The following is an 18,066-nucleotide window of genomic DNA, read 5'->3' as shown; positions in this document are numbered from 1 at the left end:
TCATATTTTATTGTAACAGCTAGAACTTTAACAGTATTAAAAAAATAATTGTGAAAGTCCATATTTTGTTCCTGATTTTACAGAGATACTGCTAGCATTCTGTCATTAAGTTTTAACATTAACAGATAATTTAGGATAGAAATTCTCTTTCATGATAAGGAACTTACCTTCTAATCATGGTTGACTGAGATTTTTAGCAAATATTGATTTTTTAATTTTATCACACCTTAAAATATATTGAAGTCATCATACGGTAAAATGGTAGACAAGGTTATAGCATAAAAACGCAAACAAAAAAGGCAAGGAGATACACTACTAAGAGCAGAATAACAAGGTAGCCTTATATAAAACAAAAATTGTCATTTCATTTTGATAATGAATACAATCATAGTAAAATGTTAAAGTGGGAAGTCAAGACAAGAACTTTTTATGTGCTGAATTACACTGCATCAAAATAGGTAACAAAAAAACTGTTAGAAATTGGGAAACAACAGCACTAGGACACTTTAACCCGTTATCCTAACTTCTCTCAGTCATTTAGAGATCAGGTAGGTAAAATACAAACAAGCACTGAGGGGACAGGAAGAACATAAGTGGTCACTGTTGTCGTCAGGTCTCCTCCTGCTCCCACTCACAGCGCTTCAGTTCAGTGTGAACACCTCCTACAGCGCCAGGGCTGGAGCCGGTCTCTCTCTCCCCAGCCCCGCTCTGCCACTCCTACCCAGCTGCTTCCCAGGATGTGCAGTCATCCACAGAGCACTGAGAGGGAGAGTTACCAGTCTCCTCTTAGGTATACGCCCAAGGGTCTTCAAGTCAGGGGACAGACGGTGGGCAAAATGCAGAGCATGTTCCTACTTCTCCAGGCAATCTGTTTCAAGAATTGAAGCCAGTGAAGGCAAGTGCTAAAATCTGGATATGTTTTCCTCATTCCTGCTCCATCGGGCTTATAATCAAGGTCAATACCTCTAAGATTCTTATATTCTAACACTATTTCTTGTTCTTAGAGCACCACAATGAAAAAAACCCCAAACAATGTACTTCTAAAGCAAAGTTCAAATTATACAATTACACACATTAGGCTTACTAATACTAAAATCTTTAAACAAATTTTAACAAATTGTAGTTGAAATTCAATACAAAAAGTTCTAAGCAAAAACTCTCCTCATATTATGAGAGGCAGTATCAGGTAATGGTTAGGCCACAGGCTCTGGAATCAGACAATTCGGGTTCAAATCCCAGATCTGCTACTTACTAGCACCATCCTCATATATTTTAATGGAGATGAAAATAATATATTCCTCATAGTTTGCTGAGAGGATTAAACAAATTAACACATATAAACTGCTCAGAATAGTCTGGCACATAATAAACACCCAATAAATGTTAGCAATTTTATTAGATATAATTACATTGCTGATGATATCAGATGTCATTTCATGCTATGTATCCTTCACGGATAATGGGGGAACAAGTATTGACTTTTCTCTGAAAATGAACTATTTCTAGTGAAGTTTAACAATCTCCAACATTAAAGAAATTTGTTCATAAGTCAATCACTTAAAAACAAAATAATTTTGGGGGCCTGCCATGTGGCCAAGTGGTTAAGTTTGCACGCTCTACTTTGGCAGTCCAGGGTTTTGCCGGTTCGGATCCTGGGCGTGGACACAGCCATGATGAGGTGGCGTCCTGCACGCCACAATTAGAGGGACCCACAACTAAAATATACAACTATGTACTGGAGGGATTTGGGGAGAAAATAAATAAATAAATAAAATAATTTTAATGTAGCTATTCTTTGTTCACTATTTCCAAGTCCATCGCTAACACTTTTCATTTTTGATGGGGAGGAGGGCAAGGAATACAGATAGCTTCAGGTTTCTTTGAAACTAAGTCTCTAACGGTGTAGAGCTCAAGATCGCTGTTTATTCCCCTGTTAACAAGAAACTGGATTCTTATCCTAAGTCATACTTTCTACGCTGTTCCTCTCAATATGAACCATTATTTTACTACTTTATCCTTGAGCACACAAGTCTCTTATCTAGCTAGTCTCAAACCGAAGGATTAAGACCCTAAGGCCTGCAGCATATCATGATTTCAAAAAATCCCATTCTATATATTCAAATTATTTATGTCCTTAGTCAAACAATGGTATAGTTCAGTTTTTCCTTTTTAATTAAAAACTAGTGCATGAGTATGCTTAATTCCATGTCACAATTTTTCCATTGGAATGAATTTTCACAGTGCTTACTATTGAGTGTAAATACTCAATAAGCCTGTGGGGCGCTGGGTCCCACTCCCAGAGATTCTGCTTCACTTGGTCTGGGTCGGGGTCTGGGCATTAGTGTCTTTAAAAAGTTCCCCAAATTGAAATCTGAATACGATTGGTGGATTGTACCAATGTCAGTTCCTTCATTGTGATACTATACTATAATTATGCAAAATATTACCACTGGGGACAACTAGGTGAAGAGCACAGGTGAACTCTATACTATTTCTTGCAACTGCATGGAATCTACCATCCTATCAGGAAAAAAACAAAAACAAAAATAACTTTTTTCTTTAAAAAGTTCCCCAAGTGATTCTAATGTGTAGCCACAATTGAGAACCAGTGCAATAACACTTTCTGTCTAACAGTAATATTGTGTTTCTGACTAACAGTAATATTGTGATTTGTTTGAAGAAGTCTTTTTTTTTTTTTTTTGAGGAAGATTAGCCCTGAGCTAACATCTGCTGCCAATCCTCCTCTTTTTGCTGAGGAAGACTGGCCCTGAGCTAACATCTGTGCCCATCTTCCTCTACTTCATATGTGGGACGCCTGCCACAGCATGGCATGCCAAGCGGTGCCATGTCCACACCGGGACTGGAATCGGCAAACCCCTGGCCGCTGAAGTGGAACGCGTGAACTTAACCGCTGCGCCACCAGGCTGGCCCAGAAGTCAAGTCTTCGTAACTGGATCACTAAATAGATATCTGGAGATAAATGAAGACAATGAAGGCAGTATCTTCTTTTTTAATAATTTAATTTTATTGAGGTATAATTTAACAAATAATAAAATACAATATGCCCATTTTAACAGTTTGATGTGTCCTAGCAAAAGTATACACCCATTTAACCACCCCCTCAATCTAAGGAACATTTCCATCACTCCAAAAAGTCTTTCTTGCCCTTTTACACTCAATTCCCCCTACCTCACCCCAGGAAACCACTGAGATTTTTAAGACAATCTTTTTTAAAACATGGTGACATATCATTCAAAGGAAATTTACTTTCAATTTGCCTTTTGAAGGTATATTTGGATTCCCTTTTAGATTAGAAGCCTGGGGTGTCCCCTGATCCCTTGGATCTACACCTCAGAACATATCTGCTACATCAACAGGGTAAGTAAGCCAAGCTTAGACAAGAGAATTACTAAATTCAATTATGGTTAGCTTAGTTCTTAAAGTTTAAGACTTGGAGGAGGAAAACCAACAAATCTGACCATAAGACATCTTACCTATTGGCACAGAGATCTTTCTCTTCTTGAAGTTTGGCTTAAACACAAAACAGCCCTATAAAAAAGAAAGAAAAAAAGCATAAAGTCAAAGCTAAAGAGCAGACAAATCCGATTAACCAAGTATTTTATGGATAAGCAGATTTTTTAAAAAAGACATTTCTTTAAAGTGCTAAGAAATGACATCTCTTCTATCTGAATTAAAGAAGGAAAATTCTTAAACAACAAGGGGACTATCCATTTCTTTCTCTTCCTTCCCATGGGATGCTCATCTTTGATTTTGTTCTTTGTGACCTGATCTAAGAGGCAAAGAAAATAAAAGCTGATGAAATTTAAACCCACAAAGCTTCCATTTTTATAAAACTTAGATTAAATTGAAGGGCTACATAAATTAAAATGAAGATCACGAAGATCGAAAATAGTGACGTTCTCCCATCTCAAGAGAAGTTATTTATTATTTAATTAAACACCAAGTATCTAGATCCTTGACAGGAAATAGATAATTTTGGCTATTGTCTCACTTTACATACCTTTCTTCATCTGATAAACTCTTATTCATTTATCCATTAAAGTTCCACTCAAACTCACCTGCTCTGGGAAACCTTCCCCAATTCTGTAGTCAGAATTATTCCCTCTCCTGAGATCTCACAGTACTTGAATATCTTTATTTTGCTTTGTTTTAAATCACTCCCATTCTGTATCATAGTTATTTATGGGTCTGTCTCCCAAGCTAGCTTGTCAGCACCTTCAGTGCAGATTGCATTCAATTCATAATTGTTTCCCCCATGTTTAGTATAGTGTTAACATATACATTAGGCCATCAATATACGGAATGAGTGAATGCTTGCCGAGTAATTTTCCTGGTAATTTCCTACTTACATTTAGTCTCGTAACATTATTTGACTAGTGATATATAGCCCTCAAGCTACTGGTTCTGTGTTAATTCTACCAATCCTAAAGCCATACATCATGGATAGCTTCTGAAAGACTGCCATTTCTATGGAAAATGAAGAAAGAATGAAAGATACATACCTAGAAAAAGTCATCTCAGGATAGTGCTAAAGACAGCTGTGCAAATATAAACTGGCCATTTGGATTACAGGATCCAAAATAAGAATTGTGCCTTATACTACTATATCTGCAACTAGTCGAACTATTTGGAATGTGCATACACATTTAGAAAAATCATGTAGTACCGCAACAAGCTTGTCATTGCCTCCTTTCTATAATCACCTGCAATTCAGTAAAGGAAAAGGAGCTCTGAAGGAGTGAGATATGAAGAGTGCCAGGAATGGATGCTAATAATATGGCAGTAGTACTAATACGGTTAACCACTTTGAACAGCTGATCAAGTGATGCTGTTTGAGATGGAGGAAGAAGTCTAGAAGGAGAGCCAAAAGCCAGAAAATATGACCAGGAAAGGGAAGTTGAGATAGGTTATATAAAAAAATAAAAAGCTGGCAGTTCCCTCAATTCCTGAAACAGTCCTTAAAGATTCTTATTTATGTAAGTCTCCTTCATAATCATCTCAATACAAGCATTTCTGTTACAATGCCATAAATGCTTTCCTGAAAAAAAAAAACCCTCACAATTCTGCAAGATAGACAAAAATAAGAGAGGCTTATGCAACAAAAAAGATTAGGGGACAGACCACTCAAAACCTCGGGAACTTTATAACCAAGGCAAAACAAAAACAGTACCAATCTTAATAAAAAGTACTAGCACAGTTAAATCTAGCATCACAGTCAATCCTTTGTAACCATAAACCCAATGGCTGGTAGTTCCTCCTTGATATGTAGTCTTGGAAAGCACAGCCATTAAGATAGTTCTTATGATTTCACAAATCCTCTCAGATGCATTATCTCATGTGATCCTCACAGTAATCCTCTGAAAGAAGTAATAAAAGCTAAGATTTATGAACGCCTAAAAATTTTTTTTATTTTAATTTAATCAAAATTAAAAATTAGATCCATGGTATAGCCTTCTTCACTAATCCACTGATTTAATGTAGGGAGAAATGTCTTTGCAGCTTCTTCATTTGCTTTCTCAGCTTTATCAGATAGCTTAACTTCAGGGGCTTCCGGTTGCACTCATATTAGGAAAGGTCTTACTTTACTTGGTCTGTAGTAGGGCTGTCTAATGGAACTTTCGATAATGATGGAAACATCACAGATCTGCGCTATACAGTAGCCACGGCCACATATGGTTATTGAGCATTTGAAATGGGAACTGAATTTTCAACTTTATTTAATTTTACTTTATTTTGATTCAAATTTAAATAGCCACACGTGGCTAGTGGCTGTCACATTGGACAATACAACTCTAGCGTTTTCTTCTTACCAACTACACTATCATGTCTTGCAATTCCTGGCAAGCGAGGCAGCCCAAATGGGAAGGCCTACATGATCTCATCTCACACACACACACACACAACACACACTACTTTCTCGTTCTCATTTTTTATAATGCTCCCTCTATCTCTACTCTCTGATTATACTGATTTTTCAATTCCTCTAATATGCCACTTTATTTCTATCTTCTGAGCCAAAGAACATGCCACTCTCTCTGCCAGAACAGCGCCCCTGCCTCCCAATCCTTTGCTTGACTAACTTCTACTCATTTTTCAGATCTCAGCTAAAATGTCACTTTCTCTAGGCCTTCGCTGACCCCCGGCAATCTATATTAGGCTTATGTCGCTCTCCTGTTCTCTCACTTAGAACCTTCTTGCTTACACTTATCACAATTTGTGATCATCAGTTTATCTGTGTTTAATGTCTTTGAGTGCAGAAACAACCTATTTGGTTTACTGCTGTATCTCGGTACCTAGGAGCGCTTGGCGCATAGTACGTATCTATGAGAAGGAAAAAGGAGAGGAGACGGGGGCACATCGTCGGAGCATCCGGCCTCCACAAACCAGAACTTAAAAGTCCTCCTAGCCAGGTAGCTAAAGCAGATCGGCGCCGTCGCTCCCCAAGCAAAGTTGGCCTCAAGTAGACCTGGAGCGAAGAGCCCTAGCTTGGCCCGCCATTGCCTCCCCTCACGCCGGCACACCGAAGCCTCTGTAACTTCCGCTTTATCCCTTCTACGGAAAGGAGAGAGGCGGCGGAGGAGCCCTAGTGGGCGCCTTCCCTCACGTACCTTGGACACCGAGGAGGTGGCCATGGCCCCAGCAGCCCGCGGGATTACAGATGCACTCGGGATTTCCCGCGCGCCCTCGCGGCAGCGGGGCAGAGGTTAGTGCTGGGGCACGCGGCTCCGTGATTGGCCGGCAGCACCCTCCGGGGCCGGCTTCCGGCGCGCGGAGGCGGGGCATGCAGAGAAGGGCGGGGCGAGGCAGGGTGCCCGCCGGCCCTGACGTGCTTCGTGGAGCGGGCCATGGCGTGTGGCTTCCGCAGGTCTATCGCTTGTCAGGTACGGATCCGGGAGTTGGCAGGAGGACCCCCGCGGAGGCTGGCACCCCGAGACTCTTTCACTGCTGTGAGCCAGTCCTCAGTCAGCGGGAGGGGGGTTCCGCGGAAACCCTGTTTGTTTCTAGCGCCTCCTCACCCTTCTCTGGAGCTGCTGGAGCTGCTGAGGCAAACCCGGTGGAGGGTCGGGCCTGTGGCCCAGATAGTTTCTCAGGGTGAAAAGTGATGCGGGGTCGGTGAGCTGAGGAGTGGAAAGAAAGATTTCTTGGACTCTTAAGATCTGGCAGTAGTGCTCTTTTATTTAGAGACTAGTATGGAATAGCATGGGGACAGGACCCACGGGCAGCCAGAGATGCTGCTGGCATGGGGAGCTGCTGCTGCTGCCGGCATGGGGACAGGACCCACAGACAGGAGGAGGTGCTGCTGGCATGGGGACAGGACCCATGGGCAGTCAGAGCTGCTGCGTGGGGACAGGACCCACGGGCAGTCAGAGCTGGTGCTGGCATGTTGCTGCTGCAAAACTGAGCTGAGGGTAGGGCTAAATTTAAGGCAAAGGTATGTGAGTTATCTCTTTACAAGACAAAGGAAAGAATATGTAAAAAAGTTAAAATGGTATCAGTGCAGGTGGGGGTCTGGCTATTGGGTGGTCCTATAGCTTTTAGATAAGAATGAAATAGGGTTAAGTAAAGGCCAGAAGCCACCACCCTAAATACTATCTTCAGCTAAAGACAAAGGAGGATGTTGGGGGGGGGGGGGGCGTGTCAGTTACAGGAGGTTGCCAGACGGTAAACAACTTAAGTCCTTGCCTTCCCCATTAAGAGTTTCCAGAGATGACACCATTCCGCCTTCCTCCTGGTGCAAAGAGGGTGGCATCTTTACAGATGGAGATTTCCCTTACAAATGTAAATGTTTCCCAACAAAGGGCAAGCAAACTCTGAGGGCAAGCTCCTCAGAGTTGCTTTTATTAAAGGTAACCAGCCTAAAATAATCCTCATCATAAACCCCCCTGAACCCATTTGGCCCCGAAATAGTTTGGGGATATGGAGGATGGTCAGTCTTCTATAACTACTTCCGGCTGTACAAGGTCGTAGAGCTGTCCCTAAATGGGGCCATAGGGGTACAGGCCGGAAGTTCAGTGGACTGGAAGGCTGTGCCTGTGGAGTCCAAGGCTGACAAGGTAAGGTATACAGAGCCTCTGGAGACGAGACAATCATTTGATGAGAGGTGGTCCAGGAGGTGAAACTTTGTTGACGTGTGGAAGACAAACAATGAAATAGACAACAAATTATAATAAGAAATACAAGCAATATGATTAACCCAATTGAATAAGGTTTTGATAGTAGTCTAGAAACCTGGACCTGACCATAAGTTCAACCAATCATTTAGAGATAGGGTAGGATCAAACATGGATTTAATTTGGTGGCTCATATCAGATAGGAAGGCAGAGATATTTTGATGGTAGTCAGGAATATAAACACAACATTCAGTTTTTATAATGGCACAAGTGCCCCCCTGTGCTGCTGTCAAGACATCCAGTGCCATTCGGTTTTTGAGGACTGCCTTACACATTTGGGATACTTCTAAATCGAGCAGCGAAAGGCTATGTTGTGTATCATTCAATGTTTTCATAGTAAATTTGTTTGGAGCTTCCATGTGCCAGATGACACTTTCAATTCCTAATTGGGGAAGGAAAACTGAGGCAAGGTGGTCATACCAGTGGAAGACAGAGTGGGTCCAGTGCTGTTGCAGGTTGGGTAGGTTAGCAGGAGGAGATATAGTAAATGTAGTTCTACCTTGCATCCAGACGAAACCTAGGGTGCGTTGAAACCTAGGGTGCATCGTCCAATCCATCCAGGTGGCAGCCAAGGCCATAAGTTGGAGCCAGATAACCACTGAGTGCCATTAGGGGATAACCAACGTACGCTGGGCCATCTATCCCAGTCAATCCCAAACCAATCAGTATTTCTTAAGGCTATGATATGAGAACACATATAACTGGGAATTTTTCCCATAGGTCTGGTGCTATTAGGCCATGTATCACAGGTGTGATTGGTTTGTTCCCAACATAGAGTGGCCTTTTGACTGAGTTGACCACTAGTAGGAGTGAGCCAAATATATTCATCCCAAATTTGATATAGTCCATCCTGTGTGTATCGATAAGTTGGGGACTTCACCTTTGGAACTTGTTGTTTATGATCCACCTGTGACAGGGCACATCTAGTTAGTATTTGGGCAGTAGTATTGAAGGAAAAGGCTTGATTGTGGCCAGGGAACTCCCTGGTATCAGAGATGGATGGCCACAAGGAGACATTATGATTAGTAATAGATGAATCTTGTAGAAGAGAAGAGCTAGAATCTAATATCCATGAATGTGTACTATAGCTTCTACTGAAACATAATTTTTCTCTCTAAAATCACCCTCACTTTTATAAAAGATAGCCAAATTAAGATAAACTGGTTTGCAAAATAAGTGTCATTTCAGTAAAACTTGGTCCAATTATTTACATAAGTGCAGCAAGAATAGCAATTGATTATACAGGCTTTTTAAAATCTGCTTTGCTGGAATCTTTTATGAGGAATCTCAGATTGAACTGTAAAGGTCTCTCAAGGCCAGAAAAGCCAAGCCAAGGACTTGCCATCAGATTTTACCTGTAGTACCTACAGGTTTGGGTGGAGTCCTCTCTTCTCTAGGTCCCCCAAAATATTCTGAGTTTCCTTGCATCTGCCAGATAAGCAAGCTTCCTTACTTACCAGGTAAGATTGCTAGAATCTCTGTAAACAAGGTACCAGGCGCATATTTCCAGGTGGCTTTATTTCCAGAAAGTCAACCTTATTCCTCAAAGGCAGTATTGTCATATCTGAGCCTGTACATTTCTCAAATACGACATTCCAGTCAAAGCCTTGGTAATATAACCAATGTGTCCTGTTATAAGGAGAATAGATTCTTATTGAACTTAGGCAGATACTGCCATGAAATAACCAAACTCAAAAAGAGTTTCCAAATTCTGGAGGGATCAGGGAGGGAGAAAAAGATAAATGTTTCAGTTTTGCTCATAAAGGTATAATTTCACTAAATTGCTGTAAGTCATAGTTAGCATAAGAGAAAAGAGAAAAAGATTTCTTTAATTCTAAGAAAACAAAACAACACATCAAAACTCAACAATATTTGAAACAGAAGTCATAAAAAGTTATGATCATCCTCATCAGTTCACACAGTCCTGTATAATTGATTCTTGAGCTTAATCTTCTGTTAGCAGATCTGTGAGCTCAGTTTCTGTTAGAATTCTGTAATTTCTTACCCAGTTCAGTTTTACAATCTGAAAGTTTATCAAAAACCCGTAGTTTAGGGGCTGGCCCCGTGACCGAGTGGTTAAGTTCTCGCACTCCGCTGCAGGTGGCCCAGTGTTTCGTTGGTTCGAATCCTGGGTGCAGACATGGCACTGCTCATTGAACCACGCTGAGGCAGCATCCCACATGCCACAACTAGAAGGACCCACAACTAAGAATATACAGCTGTGTACCGGGGGGCTTTGGGGAGAAAAAGGAAAACAATAAAATCTTTAAAAAAAAAAAAAAAAAGAAAGCCATAGTTTAGAATCTTGTGTCAGAATCCTTTCCAGGGATTGCTCTGAAGATGAAACATATTTGCAAAAGCAAAAAGCATCAGAGTAAAACAGCAACTATCTGTAAATGGACAAAAGACTCAAAAGGGCAATTGACAAAGAAACTTGGCTACTTCTGTGACATACAACACTTCTAGATAATAACTAAAATTATGACTGATAACCAGGACAGATCAGAATTTTAGGAATGTTATATAATTTTAAGACACCTATATTAATAGCATTTACCCAAATAATACCACCTAGGAAAGTTTATCATCACTTATTTGACAGTGCTTCCCCATGTAGTTTAATAGACCAAATAAGCCTAATTAATTTAGTATTTTCCTCCTTATAGGAAGAGAGAGAACAAATTTCTTTGAGAAGTCTCAAGGGCCCTCTGAAAATCCTCAGAGAAATTCTTTTTCCTTCCACAAGGTCAAAAGAAAGCCTTCATTCAGGATTTGAATATTTTTGAGGGAGAAGCTTGTCAAAAATATCAAAAGTTTTTGGGGCTGGACCCATGGCTGAATAGTTAAGTTCGCGCACTCTGCTGCAGGCGGCCCAGTGCTTCGTCAGTTCGAATCCTGGGCGTGGACATGGCACTGCTCATCAAACCACGCTGAGGCAGCGTCCCACATGCCACAACTAGAAGGACCCACAACAAAGACTATACAACTATGTACCGGGGGGCTTTGAGGAGAAAAAGGAAAAAAAATAAAATCTTTAAAAAAAAAAATCAAAAGTTTTTAAAATACTTCTTCAAATAGGAAACAATGCTCACTGTGAAACAATGCTCAGGTATATACTCAAAAATGACAACATATAGTCAAGGGTAAATAGCTAAACAGTCAAAATTTTAAGAGACCTCTTTTTTTCCAAACCTAACAAATTGTTTTAACAAGCCAGATTCTGTCTTTTAGGTAGACTTAGAGCGGGCCAAAAATTCAAGAAAATTAACCTTTTGAGAGAGAAAACCAAATTCTAATTTTTGTACCAGTTTACTTTTTCATATTAAAACCCACTTAGTTAATTAGATTCATTTTAATCTTAGCCAGGTTTACTAGCATAAAACTCCTTTCAGAATTTCTCCTTCACAAACCTTCTACAACTTTCTTTTTGCCTTCAGAATTTGTCCCATGCTTTCTTTCTTACTTTCTAGTACTTTAGGACAAATTTATCTTTCTTAACCCAACAAACAAAATATTTCCATTCTTTATACCTTATTTACTGAAAACATACATTTTACTTTCCTTGAATACAGAGCTGTTTCCCTTATTAATTCCCAGTAGCTTTAATTATATAGGTTAATAAGAACTTTTAACCCTTAACAAACCATAGTAAACACTAAAAAGCTAAGCAATTACGAATTGTCTTTTACATCAGCATTCTAAACACTTCATAATTTCTAGAAACATGCCACTTCACAATAAAACACAAGGCATGCTTTTTAATAGACCCAAATGCTGTTAGCCTCTTTACAATAAGAAGCCAAAAGTAGATAACTTATATACGTTTAGCAATAATGTTTGTGTTCTATTCAATCCAAAAATGACCCAGATACTCAGATTGTTTTCTCATTTAACTTAACTTGGCAAAACTCAAGATTGTTACCAAAAAGAATTTCAAAGCTGGGTTTTTTTCCCCCAAGTATACAGACCATAAAACAGTTATTGTACCCACTTTTATCTATTTAAACCGTTTGTTTCCAACAATTATGTTCAGATTACCCACAAAAACCTCATGAGACATTAGGCAAAACTGGTCATCATTTAAAGCTATTATCTTGCTGATGAATTTAACAGACAATGTAAACTTATTTGACTAGTAAACCCAGGCTGCATGCCTGCATCATATGCAAATACCGGCAACTCTGACAAGAAGACTATTTCAATCAAACCAACAAACTTAAACAAGCTTTCATTTACCAAAGGTTAACTCACATCACATGAACTTGAAAGACATTGGATTAATTTCTACTACATTTAGAATTTATGTAAGCGCTTACTTTAAGCCAATTAAACAGAGCTCTTAATTTTGGCCATACCATCCGGACTCCTCGGCTCACTGACCCCGCATCAAAAAGTAAATCTGAAAAGGAACATGTTGCTTCCCTCACTCCTTCCCACCCCACAGCTTTGTATACTTTACCTGGGTAGAAAGTCAGTGGGCCATGATTAGACCCGATAGAAATGAGTGTTCTTTACATTTGAGGAAGTTGATGATGTATCTGAATTTTTATTCGAAAGGATCCAAGTTTAAAACTGGTCATTTCTCTTGCAGTCACTTTGGCTGCCTGACCTAGCATTATTTTCAGTAACTCCAAAGATAACATGAGACTGCTCTATGATGAGGAAGGGAATAAAACACTGGAACATAAATCTAGAATTCATTAAAAATAACTTTTAAAATGCATTGGCCACCTATGACATTTTGCAATGAAACTTTCTGTTGTAGTCTTGATAAATCCTCTTCCTCTTTACTAATGGACATATTTTGGTATATAATTTCTCTTAGTTCATTTTTACAGTATTTCTGGACTTTTGTGGGGAAATCCCTCTGCCTTGTCTTTATGCCTGTAGGTGTATTGCCCTATTCACTGCCAGCTTCCCAAATATCACCACTGGACCTTTTGATAAGACAAAACTGAGTTTATGCCTTACTGAGGTAAGGGAGAACACCAGCTTGATAGTGTTTTTGTAGTGTCTCTGAGAAGCAAGGTCAGATTTTACTGAGAATTTGAAATATGGTTTAAGGCTGGTCTTTCAGTGGCAGAAGGTAACAGGGGAGGGGAGTGGAGGAGATGGCTTGATTGGGAATGAATACTGATCTTAGCAGTTTTAAGTTTGATGGAAAGTGCAAAATGAGGAGTGCGAGGCATCTTAGGGCATAAACTGTTGATGCTTTCTATTGAAGAATTGATAGATTTTTCAGGAAGTCCTTGTAATGAACAATCCAGTTAGTTGTCTGGGCAGGAGTCTCCTAGAATAGTAAAATTATGCTAATGAAGGCAAAGAAATAATATAGGCATGTTAACATAGACAGTAAACTATGTCCAGGGTAGGTAGTTTTGGGCCTCGGTGTCCAAGCTTTGTGTTTATGGAGAGATAAGATGGTTTCCGTTCTTAGCCATTAGGTAAAGTTTGTGCCTTGGCCAGAAACATTTTGTGTTTGCTTTTGCAAAGGCTATATTCTTCCTTGTAAAGAAGGTAAGTTGGAGAAGCAGGAACTAATACGTATTGAGTGTATATTTGTAGTGGTTACTGTACGTTCACATTTAAATCCCTTGACAAACTTATGACATAAAGGTATTAACCTTATTGTATAATTGAGCAAATTGAGATCCGGAGAGATTAAATAACCTACCCAAGGCCACATGGTCAATAAATTGAAGAGTTGGTTTGTGAACGGAGATCTGTCTAACTTCAAAATGAGCTCTTCCCCATATACTATGCTGTGTAGTTTGTGAAGGCAGGGAGCACAATCTGATCATTAAACAGTATCTAACAGGTTTGTATAGCAACATAAACTAAGCAAATATATATTTCTCCGAATATGGAGTTATTGAGGGATGATCTGAAATGAGGATAAATAAAAATATGTGCAATAGAGGGGCCAGCCCAGTGACACCAGTTAAGTTTGCACATTCCGCTTCGGCATCCAAGGGTTCTCTGGTTCAGATCTCAAGTGCAGACCTACGCACTGCATATCAAGCCATGCTGTGGCAGGCGTCCCACGTATAAAGTAGAGGAAGATGGGCACGGATGTTTGCTCAGGGCCAGCCTTCATCAGCAAAAAGAGGAGGATTGGTGGCAGATGTTAGCTCAGAGCTAATCGTCATCAAAAAAAAAATAATATGTGCAATACATATCTTCACAAATGGGGATCCCTTTGCTAGTTTAGAAATGAAGTATTACATGAAATGGCACATTCATTCAGCAAACTTTGATTAATGGGTCTGCAGTTTTCTGAGCACTATCATCAGTCCCAAGGTTGAAAGTGAATAAAATACGGTTTCTGCCCTGGAATGGCTCCGGACTAACTTGTGAAACAGATATGTAAACAGGTGATTGCAGTGTAGTCTGTAACCACTGTATTAGAAGCATATGTGCAGTGCTAAGGGAACATGGAGAGGACGGCTCCTAAGTGTCAGGGAAGGCTTTGTGGAAAAGGTAATGTTGGAGAGGATGGGTAGGAGTGTACCAAGTAATTGGAGTGAGAGCTTGGGAAGGGGTAGGGTATTCCAAAAAGAGCATGTGCATAGACACAGACACGTGGAAGAGCATGGTATCTTCATGGAACCGCAATATTTGAGCATGACTCAAGTTTAGAGCATGATTCTGATGCCTCACTTCAGCAAGTCCTGTTGATTCAATCCTCAATCTACTATCTTGGAACCATCCACTCTTTTCCATCACTGCTGCCCCTCCCTTTGCCCACCCCACACCAAGCTACCATTATCCCCTGTATCAGCTGTTTGCAACAGCCTTCTGATGGGTCTTTCTGTTCCCATTCTTGCCCTCCCTCCAATCCATTGTCCTTGTGGAGGAAAGTGACTTCTAAAATGTCAATCGAATCATGTCATTTATCTGTTTAAAACTACATTGCACAGACTCTACCAGAACTTGATGTCTTTTTCTGCAATCTCAGTTCATACCACTCCATCCCTTCTTTCTGTAGGATCCTAGCCACAGTTATTTTCTGTTTTTCCAACATAGCAAGGTCTTTTCATTCCCATTGCATAGATTATTCCCTGCGCCTAAAAGAAATACATTTTATTTCATGACCCTTTATACAAGATGGAAGTTTCACAAAATACTTACCTTATAATGTGTGTACATTCTTTTCTATTCTATGCTATTTCATTTTTTTAAAAATGTTCATTGGGACTCACTGAATTTAGTCCCAGCTGACAACCTATAGTTTGGAAAGTGTGTCCTCCAGTTATTCTCTGTGTCAGTCCCTTGGATGCTTTCATCATAACACTTAGGAGTTAATTGTTTTATTTATGTATTTGTACTTGTTTTGGGGTATATTTCCTCTATAAGCTTCATTAAGACAGAGAACATGTTTTATTCACTATTATTTCCCCAGCACCAACAAAGTGCCTGCAACATAGACGGTGTTTAACACCTACTTGAAGAATGAACAGCTGTTCTGATATAATATGAAGTTTGTAGCTTCACCAAATGAGTTCAGAATTTTAAAGCCATGAGATGACATGGTAGTAATGGAAAGGATGAAATCCCAGCCCCATTTGTGTGACTGACTGACTCTTGGCAGGTTAATTAACCTGTCATGGGGCTGGCCCCGTGGCCGAGTGGTTAAGTTCATGTGCTCCGCTGCAGGTGGCCCAGTGTTTCGTTGGTTCGAATCCTGGGCGCAGACATGGCACTGCTCATCAAACCACGCTGAGGCAGTGTCCCCATGCCACAACTAGAAGGACCCACAACGAAGAATATACAACTATGTACTGGGGGGCTTTGGGGAGAAAAAAGAAAAAATAAAATCTTTAAAAAAAAAAAAACCTGTCAGCTGTAAGATGATGATATTGAGTCCAAGTTTATAGGATTGGTGCAAGAGTTAATAATGACAATGATGAGGATAATAATAACTGCTATTTGTGGAATCCCTTACTTGTACCCTGCAGTGTTTTGCTGAACTTTACAGGGCTATTGTGATGATGTTAACAGAAAACGCTTAGTGTCAAGAATGGGAGGCATCTGTGATTTTACCCTATGAGTTAGTACCCCACAGTTCCATGGATGGGTGCAGAAAACATGAGACCCCTGCATGGGAGAAAAGGATTTTATTATTCACAGCAAGAGCAGTAGCCAGAGTATCAACATTTTCTTGTTTTGGTTCCCCAAGCCCCTCTTCTTCCCACTGGGCAATGTGAAGAGGGTCAGACTATTCTGCTCAGGCAGTACGCTGTCTTATAAAGGTGACGAGATTTTCACATACTGAGGTATATGGGGTAGCTATTCTGGTTCAAAATGGCTTTAGCTTAAACTAAAGATGCCTGACTTATGGCCTGTCAAACATGCATTGTACATCTGTTTTAACCATTGACGTAAGGAATGCCCTCTCTCAAGATAAAGAAGACTTCCACTCCTACAAGGCCCTTTCAGGAACGCCCCTATTAGGACTCCTGCAGCTAAGTTCCCTTTCCCAGACTTCGGGGTCATGTTGACCTGCTAATTGGCGACTGATTACCTCTTTGAAACTTTGATGAATCTGTATCCTGGGCATGTTTAATGTATGTTCTTTGTTCTAAAAAGGTCTAAGACTACTGAAAACCATGCTTCTCTAGAATGCTTTCTTTCTTTGTGCAAACTACCTTCTTGGGTTATAATCCTCACCCTGGTGCAAGTAAAACTCACCTTATCACTCTTATCTATAGAATGGTTATTGGTTATTTTGTGTCTGCCTAGGAGAGGAACGCTGAGTCTTTTATCATGGGCAGTAAGCATGTTCCCCTTTGCTCTGGAATGGGATGCTATTTCTGTCTTAGAAATTTGTTTGCTATACTGTCTTACAAATTTGTTCCTTTACTGTTATTGACTTAGAGCTGAAATCCTTCGTATTCTGTAGAATAACCTTTGTAAAATGTTCAGCGCTATGTCCAGCTCAGAGATATGACGGAGTGAAGATTTATTTCCCTTTCTCCCTTCCTTTTCATTTAGATTTTGATGTTAAGTTTAAAATAAATGCAGCTGGTTCGTTTTAGTTTTTTTTTACTTTTAATTTGAAGTAATTTCAAACTTACAGAAAAGTTGTGATAATAGTATGAGAATTCCATCTACCCTTCATCCAGATTCACTAGTTATTAACATTTTGCCACATTCGTTTCATCTCTCTCTAAATCTATGTATATAATTTATTTTTCCTGTATCATTTGTATCATGTTTCACACATCATGCTCCTTAACCTGTTAATACCTAATTGTTAGCTTCCTGAGAACAAGGCTTATCTTACATAACCACCATACGTTACTAGAGTCACATAACATTGATATATACTTTTATCTAATTTACAGTCCATTCCAGTTTTGTTGATGTTTTTCAATAATGCCTTTTTTTCCAGAATAGAATCACAAACTACATTTAGTTGTCATGTACTTGGTACATTTTAAATGGAGTAAGCTCTCCTCCTCATTAACTTCTATCTACCTAACTTGAGAGAAGAGACACATGCGAACAGTGAATAGAAGACAAGCCTCCTTGACCGCTGATGAGTTTTATTGTCATATTTCAAGTGCGGCCTCAAGGAGCAATTAAACTTGTTGACCAGTTGTTGTCATCTAGTCCTAAGGTGAAATTTTTGTGTTGGGAAGATACTCTTCCATATTCAGGTGAACTACAGGACTGAGTTAATTATCTAGGTGTGTACTTTGCTGCTAACCTATTCTCACAGGCCCACTAGCATTCAGTTTAGCTTAAAACCACAGGTTCTACAGGTCTGTGCTAACTTTCTTTCGTTATAGTTAATTAGGAATAACTTGCCCTCCACATCATTTGGGAAGTTCTCTTCTGAACCCTGAAATTTCAATTGTCACCTTATTTG

At 39.8% G+C, this 18,066-nt stretch overlaps 2 protein-coding genes across 7 annotated transcripts in view; one reads left to right on the top strand and one right to left on the bottom strand.

The window, feature by feature from the left end:
- The window catches only part of ORC3 (origin recognition complex subunit 3), a 59,318-nt gene extending 52,563 nt beyond the window's left edge, over positions 1 to 6,755 (bottom strand). For 2 of the 4 annotated variants that reach the window (XM_070496394.1, XM_014848436.3), the window contains exons 1-2: positions 6,630 to 6,733; positions 3,495 to 3,549 (exon numbers count right to left, since the gene is read on the bottom strand). In XM_070496394.1, the coding sequence (XP_070352495.1) occupies positions 3,495 to 3,549; positions 6,630 to 6,653 (79 nt within the window). In that variant the 5' untranslated portion in view covers positions 6,654 to 6,733. Of the gene's footprint in view, positions 1 to 3,494; positions 3,550 to 6,629 lie in introns of all 4 variants that reach the window. The other 2 variants (XM_014848434.3, XM_014848435.3) reach the window with 2 other exon arrangements.
- Positions 6,756 to 6,773: 18 nt separating this feature from the next.
- The window catches only part of RARS2 (arginyl-tRNA synthetase 2, mitochondrial), a 68,425-nt gene continuing 57,132 nt past the window's right edge, over positions 6,774 to 18,066 (top strand). For 2 of the 3 annotated variants that reach the window (XM_014848437.3, XM_070496395.1), the window contains exon 1: positions 6,774 to 6,902. In XM_014848437.3, the coding sequence (XP_014703923.3) occupies positions 6,867 to 6,902 (36 nt within the window). In that variant the 5' untranslated portion in view covers positions 6,774 to 6,866. The remainder of the gene's footprint in view (positions 6,903 to 18,066) is intronic. The other variant, XM_070496396.1, reaches the window with a different exon arrangement.

Source organism: Equus asinus, chromosome 24, assembly GCF_041296235.1.
Source record: "Equus asinus isolate D_3611 breed Donkey chromosome 24, EquAss-T2T_v2, whole genome shotgun sequence".
Taxonomy (NCBI): domain Eukaryota; kingdom Metazoa; phylum Chordata; class Mammalia; order Perissodactyla; family Equidae; genus Equus; species Equus asinus.
This window is presented reverse-complemented; position numbering and strand designations above follow the sequence as displayed.